General features: G+C 39.7%; 2 protein-coding genes across 2 annotated transcripts; both read right to left on the reverse strand.

Moving 5' to 3' along the window:
• Positions 1–362: 362 nt before the first annotated feature.
• Positions 363–1,597, reverse strand: LOC130625217 (uncharacterized). The gene has a single exon (XM_057440277.1). The coding sequence runs from the start codon at positions 1,595–1,597 to the stop codon at positions 1,001–1,003; it is 597 nt and encodes a 198-aa protein (XP_057296260.1). The 3' UTR covers positions 363–1,000.
• Positions 1,598–9,899: 8,302 nt separating this feature from the next.
• Positions 9,900–10,558, reverse strand: LOC130626022 (uncharacterized). The gene has a single exon (XM_057441134.1). The coding sequence runs from the start codon at positions 10,339–10,341 to the stop codon at positions 10,075–10,077; it is 267 nt and encodes an 88-aa protein (XP_057297117.1). The 5' UTR covers positions 10,342–10,558; the 3' UTR covers positions 9,900–10,074.
• Positions 10,559–23,556: the final 12,998 nt, after the last annotated feature.

Here is a 23,556-nt window from a genome sequence, read left to right on the forward strand (position 1 = left end):
ATAATACGCTTTATGCTTTTGCACAAATTAACATTTACACATCGGATTATAGATATTCAAATACCCGAAAAATGCACAGCTTGAAGAATAGTTTAACATAAAATAAAGGAACACTTCGGGATTTTTGTAATATACCATTCTATTACAGTTAGTCGCTAAATTTATTGCTAGGGACTATTAGCTCCAAACTTGCTCTTTTTTTCATATATTTCTTTGTAATCGAAAGCAGTAATACCTAATAAACCTATATCAATAAAAAATATTTAGAAAAATTGGGATTAAAATGGAAAAAATGTAAGGATTTTTTACCTCAAATCTTATGAAAGACTTTTTTGCTCCAGTCTTGCTCCGGAAAAGAATGACTTAATACTCCGAAACATAACATTGTTTTAAAAAGGGAAAAAACAGGACATAATTTCAATCTTTTTCTAATTGTGTCCATATTTTGAAAAAGTTGTACGCTGCAAGTTATATTTCTCAAGCCACGTCAAACTTAGTTATCCAAAATCTTGCTTTTTTTGCCACGCAAAAACGTGTCCTTACACTCTTTGCAATAGGACCTCACTTTTTTATCCTTGCAGATGCTTCCACCCCCTCAGGCTTTGCACCGGGATCTTCGCCTGCCATGTTCACCCACCCGCACACTCTTTACACTGATATCTTATCCTACCATGTTCACTGCACATCTGACTTTACCCACAGTCCTTACACGTTGTTCTTATCCCTTCATGTTTGCAGATTTCACTTCCCTTTCAGTCCTTTCAACGAGATCTCTGCCTTTAATAGGGGCATTTTTTACGTTCACGTGACGCCTTCCTTTTATACAGGAAAGCTATGCGCATTTTTGTTAGTTGACCATTCCCCTTGATCCTAAAATTGTCCAAAAAAAGATAGTGCTTACATTGCGTGCAGCTCTTAGTCTCATCCATATTGATTGGTTTTTGCCCCAGAGGACAAACACGCGTTGTGGTCACTCATATTTCACAGAATAAAGCCGTATTTATTCCAGCTGTTTGCCCTTCCTACAGTCCTTACAGCAAGCCCTATGTCTCTCATGCTCACAAATCTGACCGCCCTTACAGTCTTTACAATAGGCCTTCCTCTTTTCATGCTGGTATATATCTCTACCGCCGCATTCCTTACATTGAGACCTCCGCCTACCATGGGGGCATCTGTTACGTTCCCTTGACGCCTTCTTTTTATCCTGGCAACATATACAAATTATTGCCGTCTTTCCATTTCTCAGCACTCTAAATTCATCTAGGCCCAACACTTTTTTACACTTCGGGCAGCTCCTGGTTCCCTCTAATTGTTTATCCTTCTTGCATTCCTTGCAGCGATACCTTAATTTCTCATGAGGGCAAATCTGACTATCCTTGCATTCTTTACAGCATGCTCTCCTCCTTTCAGTCTTGCAGATTTCACTACCCTTGCATTCTTTACAGCAAGCTCTCCTCCTTTTATGCTGACAGATTTGACTACTCTTGCATTCTTTACACCGAGATCTCATCCTTTCATGAGGACAAACTGACTGCCCTTGCAGTTTTTGCAGATGGATCTCTGCCTTTGATGGGGACAAATCTGACTGCCCCCGCATTCTTTACAATAGGCCCTCATTCTTGATGGTGGCATATTTAACACCCTGCACAGTCTTTACACTCTGATCTTTACCTATCATGAGGGCATTTGTTACGTTCCCGTTACGCCTTCTTCTTATGCAGGCATTTGATGCATGTCTTTGTAGTTTGATCATTTCCCAACACCCTAAATGCATCTAGCAAAAGATCCCTGTTACATTTTGAACAGCTCTTGTTTTCCATATTGACTCATTTTTGCCCTTGGAGGACAAACACGAGTTGTGGTCATTAGTATTCCACGCTATGAAACCTGCCATATAAGAGATTCAGTTGAGCATCCTGCAGATGGTAAACGTAGCACCTAAAATCCCCAACTCCGTCGGCTTTCTTGGTCATATGCAATGTGATGCCATCACTCAGGCGTTGTAGGGGTCTTCCGAAACCATGTAGATTATCGTTGGGAAAGGCTCGGAAATCCTTGAAGAGCGCATATCTCTCGTTGAAGAATTGGCCAATTGCTATTGTGGGCACCGAAAATGTTCACGATCTGTTCGAGATGATCTTTGGGAAGCATGGCATGCGAATAGAGTTCATTGGGTTCTCCCTCAACGGTGACGCTAATCTTCTCAATTTTCGGATTATTAAAGACTTCACTAACGCCAGAGATTGGGAAATGTATGTTATAGCGCAGTCGCGTACGCGCACGCAGTGACGTCACAGCAAATCCAGTACCATCCAATACCATGTAGTGCTTAGCCATGGAATTCAAGGGGTTATTCTGTATCATACAGTACATAGTAAGGGTATATCCCTAGTAAGTGATGACGTTATATAATGCAGCAAATGAGTCTAAAATTCTAGCGCAGGGGGAATTAAATCAATGCATGTGCAGTAGCTGCTCAGCAATCTTCGGGCTTTGTTACATATATACATATAAATGAGTCAGTTCAAGAGGCAAGACACGTGCAACGAGGCTGTTGAGAGTATGCCCTGGGTGCTCATGGATGTCCCTGATGGGTTCAAGACGCAAGACATGTGCAGCAAGGCCGTTGAAAAATATCCCTACCTATTTAAGTATGTCCCAAAAAGGTTCAGGACGCGAGAAATGTACCTCAACATATGTCCAATATGTAGCTTCGGACCCTATCGGAATGATATATACTGGTGCTAAACGTTATCTTACAACCTTGTTGCAAGATACTAGTATAATAAATGTGCATCAGCTCTCATTCAAAATTTGATATCTTCGGAACTGCAGCATTGATGACCTTTATGGCCGGTATTGGCATCTCCCTAACCCTTGTGGCCCTGGCATTAGTACAAGAATCGGAGAGGGAGAAGGAGAATGAACGGAAGATTTAAGCCCTAGATGATCGTCTAGAATAAATGGAACACTGTAAAAATTGCTGATCAAACTGTACTCGTAGTCACTAATCACACCGTCTTCCATTGGCTTTGAAATGAGATCAATGATGGAGTTCAGTTTCGATTCGGCCAATAGCCTGATCCCCTCATGCTTTTTACTCTTAACCCCAAGACTTTTCAAAGCATTCCGGAGACCGGTTTGGCCTATTTCAGCTGCAATCGGGAGTCCCCTCATGGCAACGGCTAGGGGAACCACCATACCCGATGCTATAGCCCCAATACCAAGTCCCGACGTAATCACGCCTATACCAAGCAGACCGTTGTCGCAGAAGCGTACCCACGTATTATGCATTTTAAACTTCTTGGCAAACCTGTTCCGCTTTTTGATTTCATTTCGTAGATATTGCTCTATTCTATCTATATTCAATCTTTTTAAGCCTAAAGACTTGTCATTCAACCTGCATATCGGCGCTTTGCGCAGGTGCACTCGGAAAACTGGGATACAGTTTGCTGATATCGCTCATCTTTATTCTATGAGAATGCACATGGTTAGGCCGGTGAATGAAACATTCTTTTGATGATGATATTCGTCTGTTAACATGAACTCTAGACGGTCTGTGGAGCCCTTCAGTGGAAGGTACATTGGGATATCAAAACTCCAAGTAAGCATATCCCCCAAGCGTTTAGCTCCTTGGTAGGAAGCAAAGCCATAATTTTAGACTATTTACCGCCAAATAGGCAGTCGTCCTCATCCAACTGGGGAAAAGCAGGGCGTAGTCGAATATAGACATCAGTTCTGTAGACTACATCATAATCACCCTTCATATAGAACTTCTTCGCAGGATCGTAGGGTAGGCCCAGGAGTTCTTGCAGGGGTCTGTTAATCACCACCGAGTACCCATCACTGACACGGAGCCTACAGAGTCCATTTCTCAGGACAAACAGTTTGATCTAGTCCTCTGTCTGACTGTTCACAATAGCAGCCAAATCTTCAATCCTGTAGAGACCGTTCATGATCTCAATTCGAGTCACCCTCTGATCGGGCCCTATTTTACGTATGGTAAACTCGTTGTCGCTTTAGAGGTTCAGCCATGCGGGCCTAATACTTATCGATTTCAGGGACATTCTACTATCCTGTCCTAGGTAGTCCTCAAATATAGTAGTTTTCTATATAGGTAATATAGAGTTGCTTCATCTTTGTTTTAAAACAAAGATGAGCATATACTCATACAACCCCAAGGCAAAGTGTAAAAGTAACAGGGGAGAGTGGCCACTTCGTATAACAAATCTTGAACATCAGAGCTTGTACGTGTTTACAGACTCGCACATTGAGGTGGCATTCCCCGAGTTTACAAAATATGCGATTTCCATTCCCACCAATCTGCTAAATGATCCTGTAAGGGTGGGTTGTACAGGATAGGCCTTGGACTCCTGGAATATCCAGGTAAGTTTCGCTACCCATTGCGCAAGCATCGCATTAGGCATATCCGCTAAACATCTGACGGGTTCCCTACCCGTTGTCAACTCATCTTTAAATTCCATGTCTATTACCACATGCGTTGTATTCTTGCAAGAATGAAGGTACGCATGCCTTGTGATGATGGGTTTGAAAAGTATAAAAACCCGTACTCAACCTCCGGATATGTACAAGTCTGTCGCGAATACGGTGCAGATGCCAATGCCTTGTACAAGTTCAAGACCGTCATGACCTCTTGACAAATGGTAGATGGTGGCCCCACGTTGATGATGATTGGGCCAAATGTATCATTCCGATAAGTCAGGTTCTGACGTTGGAGGGCCTGACCAAGCTGAGCGAAAGTATCAGGGTTTACGTTGTCTTGTTGCTGGGGTCTCAAGCAGGGGCCAAGGCATCCCTGATCGGCTACACAACAAGGCAAATTCTATTGCAAAAGTTTGAGGCCATGGTACAGCGTCAAGAGAATGTGGGGCACGACATCACGGATGTGCTGCAATATGCCCGAACTCCGGTGAATTTTGCTGTCACGCCCGGCGTATGCATGCTGCTTTCTGACATGAACCAGAGGATAGGCAAAATTGTAGAGTATAACAACAATATCCTCATTGCACCTGCCAATGTAAATGGGGGTACAGGTCGATCTAAATAATAGGCCTATTGTAAGGCAAACTACACCCTTGGGCATACTATCAAACCACCCATACATACTACACCGGCCAAACATACTATCAAACCACCCATACATACTACACCTCCCATACATTCGAAGCATGCCACACCTATTACATCTCCCATACATACTCCCGATCATACCATACAAGCTATACCATCTATACCTCTCAAACATGCTAACCTCCTATACTCGATCAACCACCACAAAACCAGCATAAGAATACCAAGACCGTGCTGATAACGATAGGGGTAGGTATCATCGTTGCCTATATATGGCTTAAATAGATCAAGGTTTCCTCACATATAGCACGACAAAACCAGAGGCTGCCACGATGGATATGTACATGTGCTTAGCTGCATACTCGACGATCGTTGAAGCTGCTCTCAGAAAGAACGAGACTACTGTACCTATGATGGCAGGTACTGCAGCACCTGTCTTGCCTGCCAAATATCTAAGGAACCTTCCGACCCTTTCGAGTTGCTTCTCCACCAAGCCTTTTCCTGCACCTCCCGAGGCACTTCCCCCCGTAACGGCAAGTACAATGGCGGAAACAAGTAGGCCGATAGCGGAGACGATACTCGCTATAGTCAGACCCTGCTCCTTGAAGAGTATTTTAAGCTTTTCAAGCAGGGGTGCGTTATCTTCGGAGATTTTCAACAGCGTATATTTGATATGTCTTAGCTGGCTATAAATATCACGCTTGAGTTCTTTCACCTTTTCCTGTAAGGCATTCCTTTCATCGTTCATACCTTTATTTTTTTTCTCAAGCTGTTCTATTATGCTTTTATCAGTTTTAGAAGTCACACCATTATATGCCCCATCTTCCTGATCCTTTCGTTCTTTTAGCCTCTGTTCAAGCGTGCTGATCTCGCTGTCATACGAAATTATCTTACTTGCTAGACTTTTAATGTTGCCTTGATTTGAAGTTTAAGGTTAAGTCCATTTAATTCGCATTCGGTGAATTTAGGGAATGAAGTTTCTTGTGTAAGGGTTTCTGTATCGTGTACAACCCTCCTGATAATATATATAGTTTTCATCTGAGTGATCTATTATTATTATTATTATTATTATTATTATTATTATTATTATTATTATTATTATTATTATTATTATTATTATTATTATTATTATTATTATTATTATTATTATTATTATTATTATTATTATTATTATTATTATTATTATTATTATTATTATTATTATTATTATTATTATTATTATTATTATTATTATTATTATTATTATTATTATTATTATTATTATTATTATTATTATTATTATTATTATTATTATTATTATTATTATTATTATTATTATTATTATTATTATTATTATTATTATTATTATTATTATTATTATTATTATTATTATTATTATTATTATTATTATTATTATTATTATTATTATTATTATTATTATTATTATTATTATTATTATTATTATTATTATTATTATTATTATTATTATTATTATTATTATTATTATTATTATTATTATTATTATTATTATTATTATTATTATTATTATTCATTCATTTATAGTTGACTAAGTGTAAATACATATATAGCTAATAAAAGCTAGTTAATTTCAACTTGAAAAGAAAGATTTTAAAATATACAGTATAAATATAAGGCATAAAATATTTTTAGATATATACAATTTTTTAACATTTGTGGTTGTATAAATTAAGTGAGTGTATAAGCAAATATGAAATTAGCGAGAGTACATCCGCGAGTCATATAAAACCAATTTGTGGGATGTATTTTTACATAGTCTGCAGGAGCAGTTTGGTACCCACTTTCTAATTTGGGATTTAAAGGATTGCAAGGATGACATTTCTTTGATTCTTACCGGAATTTGTTGTCAGATTGTGTAACCGATGAAGGATAAAGTTTCTGTACCATAGTAAACTGATTTAGCATTACGGCCAGTAAATTCTCGATTATTTCTTAGATTGTATTTTGGATAATAAACAGGAAAAATATCTTGCATTATTTCTGGAGCCATGTCGTTTTTTATTTTGTACATCTCAGTTGCAAGAGATTGTAGGTTTCGGTAACAGAGCTGTCCTTATGAAGGAGGTCTGCGAAGGAAGAAGAACTGTCGCTATAGACTATCCGCTGTGCTTTTTCATGTATTCAATTAATACGATTGTTTAGAGCTCTGTTGTGAAACATCCAAACTAGAGGGCAGTAATTGAATTGCGAAATTACGAAGGAATTCATTAATAGTTTCTTCTTATTAAAGTTCATAAAAGATGTCATCCTTGTAAGCGCATTTAGTTTCTGACTCGCTTTTGCACAGAGTTTAGACACATGCAGATCAAATTTAAGTTTGTTATCGATAATGACTCCAAGTAGGCGTCTATGAGTGCTGCCTTTTATTACTGAGTTGCCTATCTGTGTACTTAATATTTCATTATCGCTTAAAAGCAAATGACACTTGTCATCATTTGCTTTCATTGCATTATTGTCAAACCATGTAAACACTTTTTCAGACATGTTTTGAAGTTTAGTAACGACTTCCTTTGAGTCATTACCGATAACATATGATGTTGTGTCGTCTGCATAGCTCGCAAATTCAATGTCATTAAAATTAAATTCAACTGAGAAAAGATCGCAGATAAATATGTTAAAAAGTAACGGGCCTAGAATAGATCCTTGCGGAACGCCAAACAATATTTCAAGCCATGAGCTATACGAATTTTTTATCTTTACTCTTCGAAATCTTCCACTCACATAACTCATAATTAGGCGTAGGGAATACATGTCAAATCCATATGCATGAAGTTTTGCGATCAGTAAATCATGTAGGAGACAGTCAAATGCTTTAGATAAATCAGTCAGAAGGGCTCCACATGCTTTACCTTCATCAACAGCCTTTTCCCATTTTTCAAGCATAACAGTGAGACAGTGCTGAGCACTGTAGCCTTTCCTAAATCCACACTGAAACTTACTTAAGTATCGGTTAAAACAATCTTCAATCTGACGATACAGACATCTCTCAAAGATTTTTGAAAGGTTACTAAGAATGCTTATAGGTCTGTAATTTGATTTGTCAGATCTGTCTTTTTCTTTAAAAAGTGGTGTCACATCTGCCCTTTTCAAAAATTCTGGGTATTTACACAGATCAATTGCAGAGTTAACAGAGAAATGTAAAATTTCTAAATACTGATCTTCGTTTTCCTTAATTATTTTTGTTGGTACATCGGTTTCTTGGCATGCCTTATAAATATTCAAATTTCGTATCTCTCTCCTGATTTCAGCTTTTTCTACATGATTGAAGGAAAAACCAGGATTGTAATCACCAATGTTTTTTTTATATTCAGTATATTTGGATGGTTTTCGTATCGTTTAATAGCCTTCAAAACAGGGTCATCTACGTTTGAGCAAATTACAAGGATTGTGTTAGATATTGTAAGATCCAAATTTTTTACAATATTCGTGAAGAAAGTGTTGAAAATGTTTGCAACCTTTTCATCATCCGATATGATTTCTTCTTCTTCTTTCAGTGTTATAATTTGGGTCGATGGTCCTTTATCAGACGAGAAAGGTTTTATAGTTTTCCAAAATGTCTCATTATCGGTAATTTTTTTAACATTTAGATTGTTGTAATAATCATATTTTTCTTTTCGAAATAGTGTGACACAAATATTTCTTTGTTGATTAAAAGCTAATCTATTTTCTTCTGTTCTATTTTTTAAGTATTTATTTCTAAGCCTAGCTACTTCTTTTCATAACAGCCTTATGCAGGGTCCTATTCATGAACGGTGATTGGTTTGCTCTTACGTATTTTTTTTTTAATGGCGCAATTTTGTTAAGGACTGATTTTGCACATTCATGAAAGTTTTCTAACTCATCATCTATTCTTTTTTTCGATTTTTCTATATTTTGAAGTCGACATGTTAGCTCATAACAAAAACGTTCATTTGAAAAGTTTTTGTAATTCCTATATTTGATGATATGAGATTTTTGTTTCTGAAAATATATTTTCATTACAGTGATGGCCATTTTATGGAAATCGGAGAGACCTGTTTCCAATGTGCTAGTGTTTTGGAAATAGTTATATCGATTTGTGAGAAAAAGATCAATACACGATGGGTTATCAGGGTTTTTAAAGCATGTGGGGTCCTTCACGAGGCACTTAAGGTTGTAGAGTTCAGCAAATTCTGTCATGCTATTTTCGTTAATTTTCGCATCAAAATCTCCTAATAGTAATATATTGTCATAATTTGCGGACAAAACATCAAGACCGTTACCAATATTTTTTAGATGTTCAGATATAGCATTTTTGTGGTGGTTGTATGATCAACAGAGCAGCCATTTTTTTTTTTGCAGGTTTAGTTCGACAAAAAATCCTTCAAGATTGTCCGTACTAGTACTAGTTGGATTCAACTGTTTTGATGGAATATCTTGACGTACATATAAGAGAATACCTCCACCTTTACTATTACGATCCAGACGAAAAGGCTTTGTGTAACCGTCAATTTTAAATTGAGCGGTAGGAAAAGAGCTATCAATTTTAGTTTCAGAGATTAAAAGAACATCAAGGTTTCCATCAATTGCATCAACTAGACTGTCGAATTTATTTCGTACGGAATTAATGTTAATTTGTCCAAGAATAATCCTATTTAAGTTTTGTAGACGTAAGTTTTTTAAGCAGGAAGAGAACGATATATTATTTTCTATCGTTTCTAGAGTTTTATTTATATTGAATGGTGCAATTGCATTAGGAAGAGTTGCTTCTTTTTTGTTAGATATTTTTGCAGGGATACTATTGCTCATACAAACACTAAGTCAATCCTTAGAAATAAAATTTAAAAAAGAATTAGCCAGTGTTACCGATCCATATTGGTTCAAATGTAGTTTACTTCTGTTAAGGTGACGATTCCGATCCATCTGCTGATAGTGATTTATGAATGCGATATTTCGTTCAGCACATCCTTTATATAGGTGGTCATTGAGTTCGTCACATCTAATACCTTAATCGTCATTTCTTGGAGTCAGACCAGATACGGATACGTTCATATTCGAGTGAATCAATGATGTTGCTAAATTAATTATATCGTTAGCTATAACCTCTGGTGCTACGTTTCTAGAAAGATCATTTGTGCCAACATGAAGGATGATGTTATCTGGCTTTTTCTTCATGGTTGGTTTGACGTATTCATACATGTCTTCTGTCGTAGCTCCAGGAAAGGATTTTAGTATAACTCTCTTGTTTTGGTTGTAGTCAAGGGATTTGGTCATCTTGTAACCGTTGATGCCTTTTATTATACTGTCTCCTAGTATACATGTAATTTTTTTAGCATTATTAAGTGATTATTATTTTTTAGCGTTATTAAGTGATTGCCTTTTTGTTGGAGTGTTTTCTTTATTATTATGTACAATTAGTTCCTCATTATTATGTACAATTAGTTCCTCATTATTATGTATAAAGTTATTATTATTATAAGTATCACCTCTAAAACTTTCTGTTATTTTAGAGTGATCATTATTCTCATTATACAGATGTTCAAATCGATTTTGATGAACAAAGCTTTGGTTGTTATGGCGACTAACAGCTTCATTGTTGTTGCTAATGATTGTGCTTCTATTTTTATTTTTTTTATTAACTGTTTGAAATGAATTAAAATTTTCTTGCTGTAGCGATTTTGTAGAATAGTTATGCTCGACTGAGTTTTCAACTAAACTTTTTATGATTTCGTTTTTACTTTGTATTTCTTGTCGCAAAAACTGAATTTCTTTTAATAAATTTGATTCCAGTTTATCCGTTTGGTCATCCTTATGAGCAACTGAACAATTATTGACAAGTTTTGAAATTTGATTTGAGATAAGAGTGTTTATCTCACCTTTTACGTCTTCAAGGATAGAATCTCTCAGTGCGCTGTATCTAGTTTTTTCATAGTGCTTATCGATAAAATCTTCCGCATTTAAAGTTGTATTGAGCTCTTTATATACACCTTTTTTAACAGTTACATTATTATGTTCAATATTAATAATAATATCTCTTTATTAATATCCTCAAGCATTTTGTTAAAAATATTTTCCTCGTCCGTTTTCACGTCCGTCGCCGCCATTATTACGTAAATCACTTCACTAAATCACCGAATCACCAAATCACTAAATCACTTGATCTCACCCGGTCCCTTATTATTAACCATATCATCAACCTCTAGCGCGAGGTTCTGTACGGCTTCCATTTTGTTAGGCGTAGCGACATAGTTGGTAAAGCCCATATGTCGAACATCTTGAGCCGTAAGGCCATATATTTTTTATGTACTTAATGCTAGGAACCCAGTCCCATACTCTTTTGTAACCATTATATTTTTGAAAAAAAACTGTTACTCTTCACGCTCAAATTTAACATTAGTTACGTTTTTATCTATCTGGATTTCATCCAGGGGTCCCAGGTTCCAATTATTATTAATAAGATGCCTGTAAAAATCACTTACTCTTTTTTTAGTTTAGTTTACATCATTCTATCAAGTGCACCTCCCTGCCGTTGTTTTCCTGACGTGGAAGTCCCCGGTGTTCCAGCGAGTTACTGCGTACCATCATCTGCTTTATCATCTCCCCACCACCCTTATCCTCCTCCTCCCCAATATCATTTCATGTGTAAACACTGGGTTCATCGGCATCTCTTTATTTAGAAGATATCCACTTTATATAATAAACATGAGTACATTCGGTACTATCCTAGACCCGTATGCAGAAACGAAGCAGCTTTTTGGTATCAAGGGCAGGAAACAACGAGTACATTTTAGCCACATCCCCTTAACCATCAATCAGAATGAAAACTTGTTCGTAGATATCCCAAACATGTCCTAGAATGATGTCATCTTTTTGGGTAGCCTCAGGTTCTTATTTGAACTGACGCTGACGGGGACTAATAGAAATTGTATCATTGTCAGCAACATTGGCAAAACCCTGGTGAAGAACCTACGCATTACGTTGAATGGCAAAGAATTACAGAATATATCGGATTATAACATCCCGGCAGTGTACCGGGACCTCTGGCTGCCGAGATTTGATAGGGACAACAACCTCATTCTAGACGGCATCAATCCTAATGACGGGAACATGAGGGCCTTACAGGTCAAGGCTAGCGGTCACGTTGGTACTGATGAGGAGGAAGCTATTGTTGAGGTGTATGGTAACACCTTTTGCATGCACCTAGGCATGATGTTTGAACTGGCCCGAGATTTACCCTTGTATCCTGCGGGATTATACGACAGGTTACAGTTTGTGCTGCATTTCATGTCAAAGTATGCAAGATTGGCCCTACCCTATAAACGGACACTCATAGGAAGGTCGTTACCATGAAAAAGGCAGATACCTCATATAACCTCCAAATCGACACTCCTGCCAACTCCGTGAAGGGCGTCTTGCTATTGTTCATAGACCCCGGGAAAGTGAAGCCCTATGCTGGTTTCACTAATGTTTTCTACAGCCCGAAATTTGGGAGTATTAGTATCACTGTCGAGGGGGGACCTCTACTCCCATGCCATGCTTCCCAAAGATCATTTGAAACAGATTGTCAGCATTTTCGGTGCACACGATAGTAACGTCACCATTGGCCAATTCTTCAATGAAAGGTATGCGTTGTTTGTAGATTTCCGCGCCTCTCTTGACGATATCCTATATGATAGCGAAAGACCCCTACAATGCTTAAGTAATGGGATAACGTTGCATATGACCAAAAAGGCTGATGGAACCGGTGAATTTATTTGTTATATATACCTCCTGCAGGACGCTCAATTAAACAACTTAGATGGTAAATTTCATAACGTTGAGTATTAAATTACCACAACTGGTGTTTGTCCCTAAGGTCAAAAACGAGTCAATATAGATGGAAAATGTAGGTGTGCAAAATGTCAACACTTTTTATCTTTGGACAATTTTAGAATCAAAGTAAACGGTCAACTAACAAAAATGTGCATCAAATGCCTCAATGATAGCAATCAATGATAGCGTCCATAAGAAATTAAAGTATCAATGCAAGGACTGTAAAGGAGGTGGGATTTGCTATCATGAAAGGAAAAGATTTCGTTGTAAGGAGTGTGAGGGTGGTTATATTTATCGTCATGAAAGGCGAAGATCTCTTTGTAAAAAATGCGGTTGTGGAAGCATCTGCCACCATCAAACAGAAAGGCGGCAATACCCTATATGCAATCCTGCTGGGCATCTGCCTGTTGGTGTAAGAAGCCGAACCTTACAGGCATTGAAGCGAAACAAGGAGTATCTTGGGTGCGATATGGCTACGCTGCGGGCTCATATTGAAGCTCAGTTTTCTGACGGTAATGCTTGGGACAATTATGGTAAGGGGTGGCACATCAATCACAAAATTCCGCTCCGGTATTGAGAAAATGGCGATGAGCCGACGCTTGTTGAGGTTGGTAGGAGATTGCACTACACCAACACTCAACCCATGTGGGCAAGTGAAAACATGTCAAAGGGCAATCGTTTCGCCTCAGAATAAAGAGACATGACGACAATAGCTGTTATTGTTGCAGGTGCGGCGATCAATGCTTTAGCGTTCAGTGGGTCAAATTATCTATTTAGCAAGCTCTTGTGGCACGGTGAGGGCGAACGAAGGCGTCATGAGGAAGCTGTTAAAAATCTCAATACAGCCCAGCCGGTGTGGATACGTAAAAGGCAGGCTAAATTGTATTGGTTCGCCGAAGAGCGGGAGATTCAGCTAAAGGCCAGTAAAAGCCTTGGTGAACTTGATGATGACATGTATCAGTATTACATTGCTTCGGACAAAAAGGTCCCGCAATTGAAGGATTTCTACACCCTCTTAAAGGAGCAACAGCGTGGGAAATTGGCGTTCATTGTTGGCTCCCTGTCCCTACTGGGCTTTGTTGCCTACAAGTATTTGTAAGAATGTTTTTGACATATAATAAAGACATGTCAGAAACGGACGTTGTTACCGAGGAGGACGCAGAGAAATTAAACCAAGTTTACTGTACTCCAGAAAATCTCTGGACCAGCCGCAAGGCTAATAAATTACTCGCGAAGGAAAGCAGTCTCCCAAAAAAGCTAGTAACCCACTGGCTGAGTAGGCAACTGTTGTGGTTGAGACACATCAAGGATCCGAAGCGTATACACTACCCCCATTTTACCGTTACGAGGCATAACGAAATGCACCAGTTTGATCTACTATACACGCCCTATGATCGGTTGTATAGCAATATGTACAAGTATATCCTGACGGGCATTGATGTAGCCTCAAGATACAAGGTTGCAAGACATCTGCGTACTAAAAAGGCCGGCGAGGTCGCGGATATGTTGAAGGACATCTCCAAGGCAGGGCCTTTACACTACCCCAAAACCTTCCAATGTGATAACGGCTCCGAATTCAAATCAGATGTAACCAAGCTACTAGAGGGTAAAGGTGTGGAAATCAAGCGTGCCACCACCAAATACCACCATACATTTGCAGCCTTTTTAGAGAGCCACAACAAGGTACTTACCGAAAGACTATTCAAACCCCAGGATACGCAGGAATTAGCCTCCGACGAGACTAGCACCATTTGGGTCAAGTATCTGTATACCATCGTGAAGGGTCTTAACAATACCAACACTACCATGATCGATATGAATATCCCGAAGAGAAACCTCTATCTGAGGATGGATTATACTTACACCTCCTGCAGCCCGGAGAGGAGCATGGAGATTCGTGAAGACGCGCCACTGATGCTTTCTGGAGTAGGAAAATGTATAGGTTGGACCGTATAGTAGCAGGTAGCCGTGTTTTAAACTACTTAAAGAATGGTCCTGAAAGGAGCTTTGTGTTGAAAGAGTTGATGCTGATCCCATAGGATGTTCAGGTACCTCCAGAACATGTGAAGGATTGGTAGTAGTTCTCCGGTTTTACCAAGGGGGCACCGTGGAGATGCCCCCTTGAACGCGGAACAATGAAGGCATCATACTTATTTTGGTCTCCCTTTAGCAGTTGGTTAGTAACCAATATATGATTTGAGGATAACAATCCTACCCACAAGAGTAGTATAATTAGCGTCCGGCCAGGCGTTGTGAGTACACCTTAGGTACCACCTATTCCACGAGTTCCAAAGACGTTCGTGCGTAAATTGCTCACCGAGCCTAAAATGCCTAACGCGTTTCGTGCTTACCTCGATGCATTCACGTTCTCAAAGGCAGTTGTAATGGACGATAGCATTTGTTGTCTCTGCCAGTACCACAATCTTAAACTTTGGGTAGTCAACAAGCTTATTCTGTATATTTTAGGCTACGTAGCCCTGTTGACCACAAATCGCAAGGTATTGGAAGGGATCATCGATGTTCTTCTGGATAATCACCATACTGTTATCCTTTCCAGGATCGTCCAGGTGGGGCACAGCACGTTGCTGTAGCTCCTCAATTTCATCCCCCAATGCCATGAGCTGACTATCCCTGTCCTCAATTTTATCATTGAGAAGAGCCAGAACATTATCCTTTTCTTCGGTAGTCTCCTGTAATTTTTCCACCCCCTTCCCGGCCAACCACTTTGTCAAGGCTACGGCCTTAGGCTTTCTTGACCTGACGGTAATTTCGAGGGCCCCGTCCAACGTGACAAACACATCATGAGGATTTTTCCCTTCTCCTAGCATACCCGACCGGCTGCACCTGCCGGATACAATTCCCGGTCTACCATCTATTTCTACCCTTGATATTGTCATATGACGATCAAGGCCATACTTCCTGGCATTTGAAATGCATAGGAATTTCTCGAGATCAGAATGTTTAAACAAAGGCTGACATTGCCTTTCGAACAAGGTCTCCATCAATCCTGCAGGTATTGCATTGAAAAAGGCGAATTGTGAAGACATTTTCTATGTACCAATACCTAGCCAGAGGATTTCACTGTAGTCCTTCGAGAATTTTCCAAGTCCTGGGATGTTCCAATCTCACATACAGGCATACATGTTTGGACATTTTTAGATCGGTCTTGATATCCGACCAGTTCATCGATCATTTTCATATCTGATCGTTTGTTCGGATACCACAAAAACAGGGCCTTCTTCTGCCTTCTTAGATGCTTAGTGAGAGCAGAATACGACTGTGTGAGTAGCTAAAAACTGTGCTTGCGGTGCCTATCCGAAATAGTGATTACAAGTAGGGACTGCCGACGCTTATCGAGGTCTTCGTCAGCTATGACGCCGTCCACGACAAACAACGTGTACTCTTCTGCCAACAATGATGATAGTTTTTGGATCCATTTAAACAACTCATTTTCGGGTTCTATAAGGAACACGTAATTATCCCTCCATAATGAGGCCCTCGATGTAGGTACTGTTCCACCACAAGGTAGGGCATAATATTACAATATTGTGGAAGTACTTCTTATACTCATTTTCGAGGAGGTTCAGTACACGCTGTGTTTTCCCGCAAGAAGTAGGGTCTGTGAAAATTACCGTACACGGTTCCTTCACAATGTCTATTTACTAATATTTCCTCCATTTCCTGTCGTGAATCTTGGGCTATACCGCGACATATACCTAGCAAATCCATACACCGCCATGGTTATTTACCAAAGACTCCCGTCAGGCAGGGCAGAGCTTGGTATTTTGGGTCGTATATTCAAGGGGTAGCAGAGTATACATTAATTTTCCCTGCAGGAATCGAAACGCATTGTGGTTCCTTTTGACAAGCAGTGCCTTCTCCGATCTCTCCCCGAGTTCAGCGTACTGGGGTATAATGTTGTATGTGAGCAGGGTATACAAAACCAGGTAATCTTCATCCTGTTTAAGCCCTCTAATTTCCCTGTCAATAGCAAGGGGGTCTACCTTGTGTTCAATAACATGGTCCTAGCATTTGGTATAACGCCTAGCTTTCGATTTTTCCAGGCAGCTTATAAATGTCTTCGTCCTACCATTCCCCCTAATCTTGAACTTGTCCGGGCTTAGAACGTGCTTGAAATGCCCTGGCAACATCAGCAAGCGTTGGGGACCGATAAGTCTCCTGGTATCTGAAGGGTGTCTTGTGATGAATATACAATTCAAAGTTTTCCAAAGTATAGCCTTTTGAAAACTGGGTTTTAACATGGTCCTGAAATATAATTATGACCTTGTGCAGGGGTTGTATAGGGGTGCGGCGCTTGACCTTTGACAGTTTCTTTTTATCGAGGCATGGGATGCATGTACTCGTTGGCTGACCGCGCGTTTGATTTTGAACTGGTTTAAGGTAAGGGATTTTGAAACCTTGGAACACTGTCTATTTTGGGGGTATCAACGTCTTTTTCTACCACCCTTGTTTTATGGTGTAATCGTCGAATAAGATCGCTGCCGTCATATAGCCGGAAAATTTATGGCCGTCCTCCAGGTCCATCTTCGCCCCAGGTCTAGAAACTCCCAGGGCCTTCTTTGCTCCCATGGCTATGAGGATAGTGTACGAGACCAACCTGACAGACTCCCAGAGGGAATCAATAACCATCGTTTCCTTCGGGTCCATATTGCTATCATCCAGATGCTTGCTTGTCATTTATTAGGTGTCATTTTTTGAGAAAGTCATTGCATCTTGAAAATATCGATATTATGTTGCGTTTTGTCATGTTGCTGAGGCTCCGGATGGGACGCCGGCTTGTTAGGTTCATTCCAACCCCTGCCAAATTTATACCAGACGCCTACACCTATCGCCAATATGGCCAAAGTCCCTACTCCATATATGTAGACATCCGCTTACTTGTTAGAACCTGTCGCAGAAGAGGTTCTAACTGCAGGCTCTATAGTAGCCTTTTGTTGCTTTATTTCTTGCTTCCTCTTCTTCATCAGTGCCGCCAAATTGTGTCCCTGTGCAACCCTTCCTGGATGCTTTGGTGGTTTTGTAATGACCCTCTTTTCTTGTTTTTGCTCTTCATCACTCATTTACCTTATAGCACTTGAGAAGTATAAGATAAATCACTTCTTTTTTACCACAACATGGATAGATAGACCTTGATCTTCAAGGATCTCCAAAGTCTCCTTTATCCCTTTGAGTATAGCTTCGTGGGTGTTTAAATCCCTCTCGAAGTATCTCAGGAACTCCCCGTCATGAGTTCTTCCTTTTGGAGCTTTTAAAGCCGGTTCCATTCGGCAAGTCTCTTGCCAGCAGCATCTCTTCCCGGATGCTTTTTGGTTACTTCAACCATTTTTTCCATGGTCTCGGGTTGCTTTTGATTGATGATAATGCTACACGCGCTGCTCATCTTTGTTATCTTTGGTCTCCTCCGTGTTTTCTTTCCTCTTGCTCATATGCCGAGCTGTATGGCCCACCACCAAGAGGGGGGCTAAACACCTCCCAATAGTACAGTATACAAGAATCCCAAGATCTGTCATAGAGTCCGGAATTATAGGATCTTCTTCAATATCCCTGCGCAGTTCCCCGACACTGTCGGTATCCACAAGGTTCTCAATCATGTTAGCATACAGATTGACCACGTGGTTAGACAGTGCCCTAGCCGTTTTCTCTCCCTTCTCCTGAAGGTCACGTTGTACGTACTCGGTATGTACCTTTTCTACCGCCTCATCGGGGGCCTTTTTAATGAAGCCCATTTGTGCATTTTTTGGGTAGTAGGTGACCCTTGCCTTTGCGTAGGGCTTCTTTAAGGAATCAACGTTTATCGATAGGTTTCTCTACTTGTTCATATTCTGCAGAGGCATCGTCAAAGACTCTTGCGACATCTGACACTTTTATTAGTAGTCGTTTATAACGAAAAAATACGTAGGCGATCATGGTATAGGGTAGGAGTATAGCGATATACAAAAACGTCTCCATTTTATTCCCGGGCAGACGCTAGGCGGCATTGGCCACGGCAAGTGTCGTAATTTGGTCGGGTTGTACAAGCCGTTTGTCATCTGCCCTTTTAAGTGCTAGCTTGTTCACCTCTTGCGTGTATACCTCATGGCTTTTGTTTTGGATCAATACCTGGCTCTTGTAGACATCAACGCCCTCTCACTGATAGTCGTCGAAGGTGATGGATTTTTTGGTTACACATCCTCATTGGTGACCAGTTGAATGTTGCGATGATTTCTAATGTTTTCCATTGTCTTGCCGAACACCGAGAGGTTCATCAGCTTGTAGAAGTCCTTCTCAAACTTGTTTTTGACAGCCGTTATCAGCCTTGTGTTGTGATCTATATATCCTTTAAGCCAGGGTTTCTGGTTAAACTGAATCACCCTGCGTATCCTCTTCAATTCAAGCCAATGCTTTAAGGCCTCGTGGAGGGCTCTGATTTGTACCACATACCTCCGCTTGTTTTCCAAATTTTGTAACAGTTTCTCGACCTTGTGGACCGTCGTGCGTTCGGCTAGGAACGGCAACTCATTATGGGTATCGTGTAGTCTCTCCAGGTGGTCGATGTCAACCTCTAAAATGAACCCATGCTTATTCTTTTCAACGAGCTTCCCAATTCGCTTTTCTGTAAATGCGTCGACGTTTGACACCCACTTGACGCATAGTCCAGCCGTACAGGTTATTGCTATCGAGATATTGGAGGTATGAGGATTCAACCTCTGGATTGTACTGGTCTCCAATGTACTTGTTGTTTGCCTTGGCATACCAGTGTACAGCCTGGGTTATACCTCCTCGAATACCTTTTTCAAACATCTGGAGCATGTCGGGGTCTGTTAGGAGCTCTCATCTAATTTCGGTATACTTGAGTGCCGCTTTCCAGGCCAAGCCGGGTGCACTGTAAAAGTGTGCACAATCAAGCACACTTCCCGGAACGTTTCAAACACGTCGGCTAATAGCAGGACGTACGTGGTGAAATATATATCGTGATAGTTGCTCATGGTAACGTTATCACCCTCTGGGGTAATACAATTCCATTCGTTTTTTAGCATAGGCATAGACATTATTGCTGATCCCCTTCATATTCAGATTGTTGTAAAAGGCCCCCCTGAGGGGGCAGCCCCAACTCTTCAAATCGTTGCCATCCGTCCATGTATTCGTACGGATAGACACCTTAGTCGGAATACGTCGCCCTTATCGATGAACTTTGGCATGGATGGTACGTTTGCCTTTACCTGGTCCTGATTAAGTTGCCTCGTGGTACTTGAGTTGCAATTTTTACACCAGAATTTTTCCATGTATTCGGCGTCTATACTCTGGAATTCAAGACAGGTATCTGCACACTGGTTGCATTTTATACCAGCGGCGTTTGTTCCTATGAGTTTGCTTGCCAATTTGTCTAGGTTTGAGGGCATTATCTACAACTATCGATATACCTAAAATCTATGGTCTTATACGTTTCTCCATCGGCATACCCCATACCTGACAATGGTACCTTGATTTTAACGTTGAGACTGATATATTTCTCGGTATTCTCTGCGATGCACCCGATGTCCTGGGTGTCGTATTTTCACCCAGTTCTCGGATAAACAGGTGTGCGTCGAATCCACTTTAATAGTGGAATATCACAGGTATATGGCTAGGTATCTTGTACTTCAAATTACAGATGTTATGGGCTGCGCCACTATACAGCCCTGTATAGTGACAATAGTCTCGAACTTTGCGGTTATTTTCGCAGTCGTCAAACGGCTTTAGGGATATATGGCATCGCGTGGCCCTGTTATGTTTCCTTTTTAACACCTCTGTTAGAGGCAGCATGGGTTGTTGTGGGTAGTTATTATATAGACGCTTTACCTCGTCGTCCAGATGGTCCACGAATCGCTTGACACATTCCTCACCCATGTATACTGTTAGTCATCCCCATAGGCGAATGTACTGTTTGTGCACCAGCCAGATGGTACAGGCTTACTCAACCTTCTCGTTTTTATACCCCTTGTATCTTCTACTAGTATCAATAAGCTTTCAAAGCCTGCATACGTAGCAAAGGGTACCTTGAATTGCTGTTGGCCATCCCTATAAAATAGTCATTTTTCAGACTCTGTTGACATCGTGATTTTAACAGCCTCATGGTCCTTGCACTAGATATGGTGTTTTTCCATTGATTAAACGAAACTCTATGCCCTCCCAATTGTAGTGGTTTACGTAGGGTCTAAGATATTCGATTCGTGTTCCTCCCAATTTCTTCATGATGTAATGATGCTATGATACTCCACTTGAAACACTCCTCGTCTCATTCACCGGATTAATGACGGCCTTTTTAGAGGTTATCCATTTGGGTAGCTCTATGTACGAGGAACCCCTTGCTAGCCGCAATTTATGGAAGTCTACATCAAGGTATAGGACTAATCGAAAAGCCACCTTGGGGTAGTGCTGAATGCTCCACATGTGTTTTGATTTGAGCAAACATCCTATCCAACACGTCGTCTACGTCGCTTCCCTGGAAGATTGAGGCCAAATTACTACTGAAGGCCTTCTTCAATGTATTTGTCATTAGCCTCCTCCGAGTTTGTTTTCTTCTTCCACATGATCCATCGGGACAACTTCTACCTGCTTTCCAACAAATTTTTTCACGTTAGTTTGCACCATCCCTATATACCCGTCTACATCGGCTCCACTACACCCGGAATGCGGAAACTTTGAAAGGTTTTGTGGAGCGCATGCTTATGTTCCTGAGGTGTATAGTCATGCTCCAGTTGATCATATAAATTTTGGATGTCTTCGAGGTAGTCTTTCGAAGCCTCTTTTTCTACCTCGTCATGAAGCGTAGGTTTCGCATTAGCTGTCCTATTATAGAGATTCGTAATATTACGTTTAAAGGCCGCATAGGTTTTCTTGACTCCCTCTTTTATAGGCTTTGGAACAGCGTCAACCAGCCAATTATACCACCCTTTCATCTTATCTTCGACAACCGAACGATTTTTTGCCACTTTCTGTCTCTCGAAGATGTCCATCTCAGATGGGGGTAATACCCAGTTGTGCCATTCCCGGATTTTACCCCCTATGGTTGGGCTGGTCTTTGCCAGTTCCTGTTTCTAAAAGAGGTCCATATCCTCTGATGTTATAGGTCTGACTGGTTTCTGTGGTACATTCTCCAATAAAGAAATCAATTCAGCCTTGCGTAGCCTGTAATACCCGGTTAAACCACGACCCTTTGCAATATCTCATAATTGTTTCACAGTGTATATAGGAGATATAGGAGACATAAAATAGACGAATCGACGCTACCCCTGAAAATAGTTGTCCCTATTAAAAATATTCTTTCCTTATATTTGTCTATTATTTGTATATAAAAATTAAGTAAAATAGTTTTAGTTGTGTTGCAAATTTTATGTAGAATTTCAGTGTATTTCTTTTGTAACTGTAGGAAAAATTTCTTTAAGCACAAACTTAGTCACTACTCCAGTGTCATGGTAGAGGGTGCAAAGTGGCACATATTCTTCGACTTCTGCGGAAAACAGTGTTGCTAACTTTTTTTTTCTCTTTGAACATTTAAATCATGCTAACTGATACATTTATCATATCTGAAAAATAGTATTTCAATTAACAGCTCTTTGAATGACGGGTAAATAAGGTTCAATATTATAAAACTGCATTGTCTTCTACGTACCCCCACCATTTTATGCTATGTAGCTGATACGTATATACCACTGTAGGAATTTATGCTTGTACTTACGTGTATGTAAAACTTCTTTCTGTAATTTGAAATAGTTGTATGCTTTTTAAATAGAAAAATCATTGATGAGGTCATTTAATCATATACTCGTAAACTGTTTCCTTCCTGTAATCCAGCGATTTTTTTACAAGCCATTCAACTAGCACTATAAAGTATATATTTTAATGGAAATGTTTTAATGCAATTGTATGTCTCACGGAATATACTTCCCTTGTCATGATTAAGTGCCCTGGTAAAGTAGAAGTTAATGAAGACTTTTACGAACGGCAGGTCGAATTTGAAGAAGGAGGTTTTGGCATCTGCAACTTCGGAACAACTGCTTTATTTTAGAATAACACTCATCGCAGAATAATTAGGATGGTGGCTTTATTTTTTAGTCGCATGGTAAATGTTCTCGTCATCAAAATTTCTTAGGATTTCTAATACGTTCGTTGTGATTAGTATATTTTTAAAAAGCTTTAAATTTCCAACCTATGTCAAATTACTGCAATAAACAGTGAATAATGAGATTTTAAGACTTTTCTTAAGCTTCTTGTAGCTTCAAGGGACTATGGAATGAGCATGGTTTTCCATTTTAAATTATAATACTGCTTTACATCGATTTTGGGTAAAGAACAAGAATATTTTTGAAAAATGTATACCTGGACACTCAAACATAAAAATATACACCGTGGAAATTTAATAACGCAAGTATGTAGGTGTATTATACGCCCTCGGGGTGGGGTATAATTTAAAATTTAACATGTTTGGGCGTGAAAAGGGCGTAAAAGGACGCATTTTGAACAGAACAATGTTTACAGATAATATAGTTGTCAATAAGCTAGTTTGCGTCAATTGTCAATTTTAAAAATTAAGTTTTATAAATTCCAGAACAACTTTATAAAGGATGTTTTATAGCCGTCGTTGTAGAAAACCTTAGACAGTAAAATCGTCTTTGCTTGTTACAAGCACACACACGC

Source organism: Hydractinia symbiolongicarpus, chromosome 14 (genome assembly GCF_029227915.1).
Source record: "Hydractinia symbiolongicarpus strain clone_291-10 chromosome 14, HSymV2.1, whole genome shotgun sequence".
Taxonomy (NCBI): Eukaryota; Metazoa; Cnidaria; class Hydrozoa; order Anthoathecata; family Hydractiniidae; genus Hydractinia; species Hydractinia symbiolongicarpus.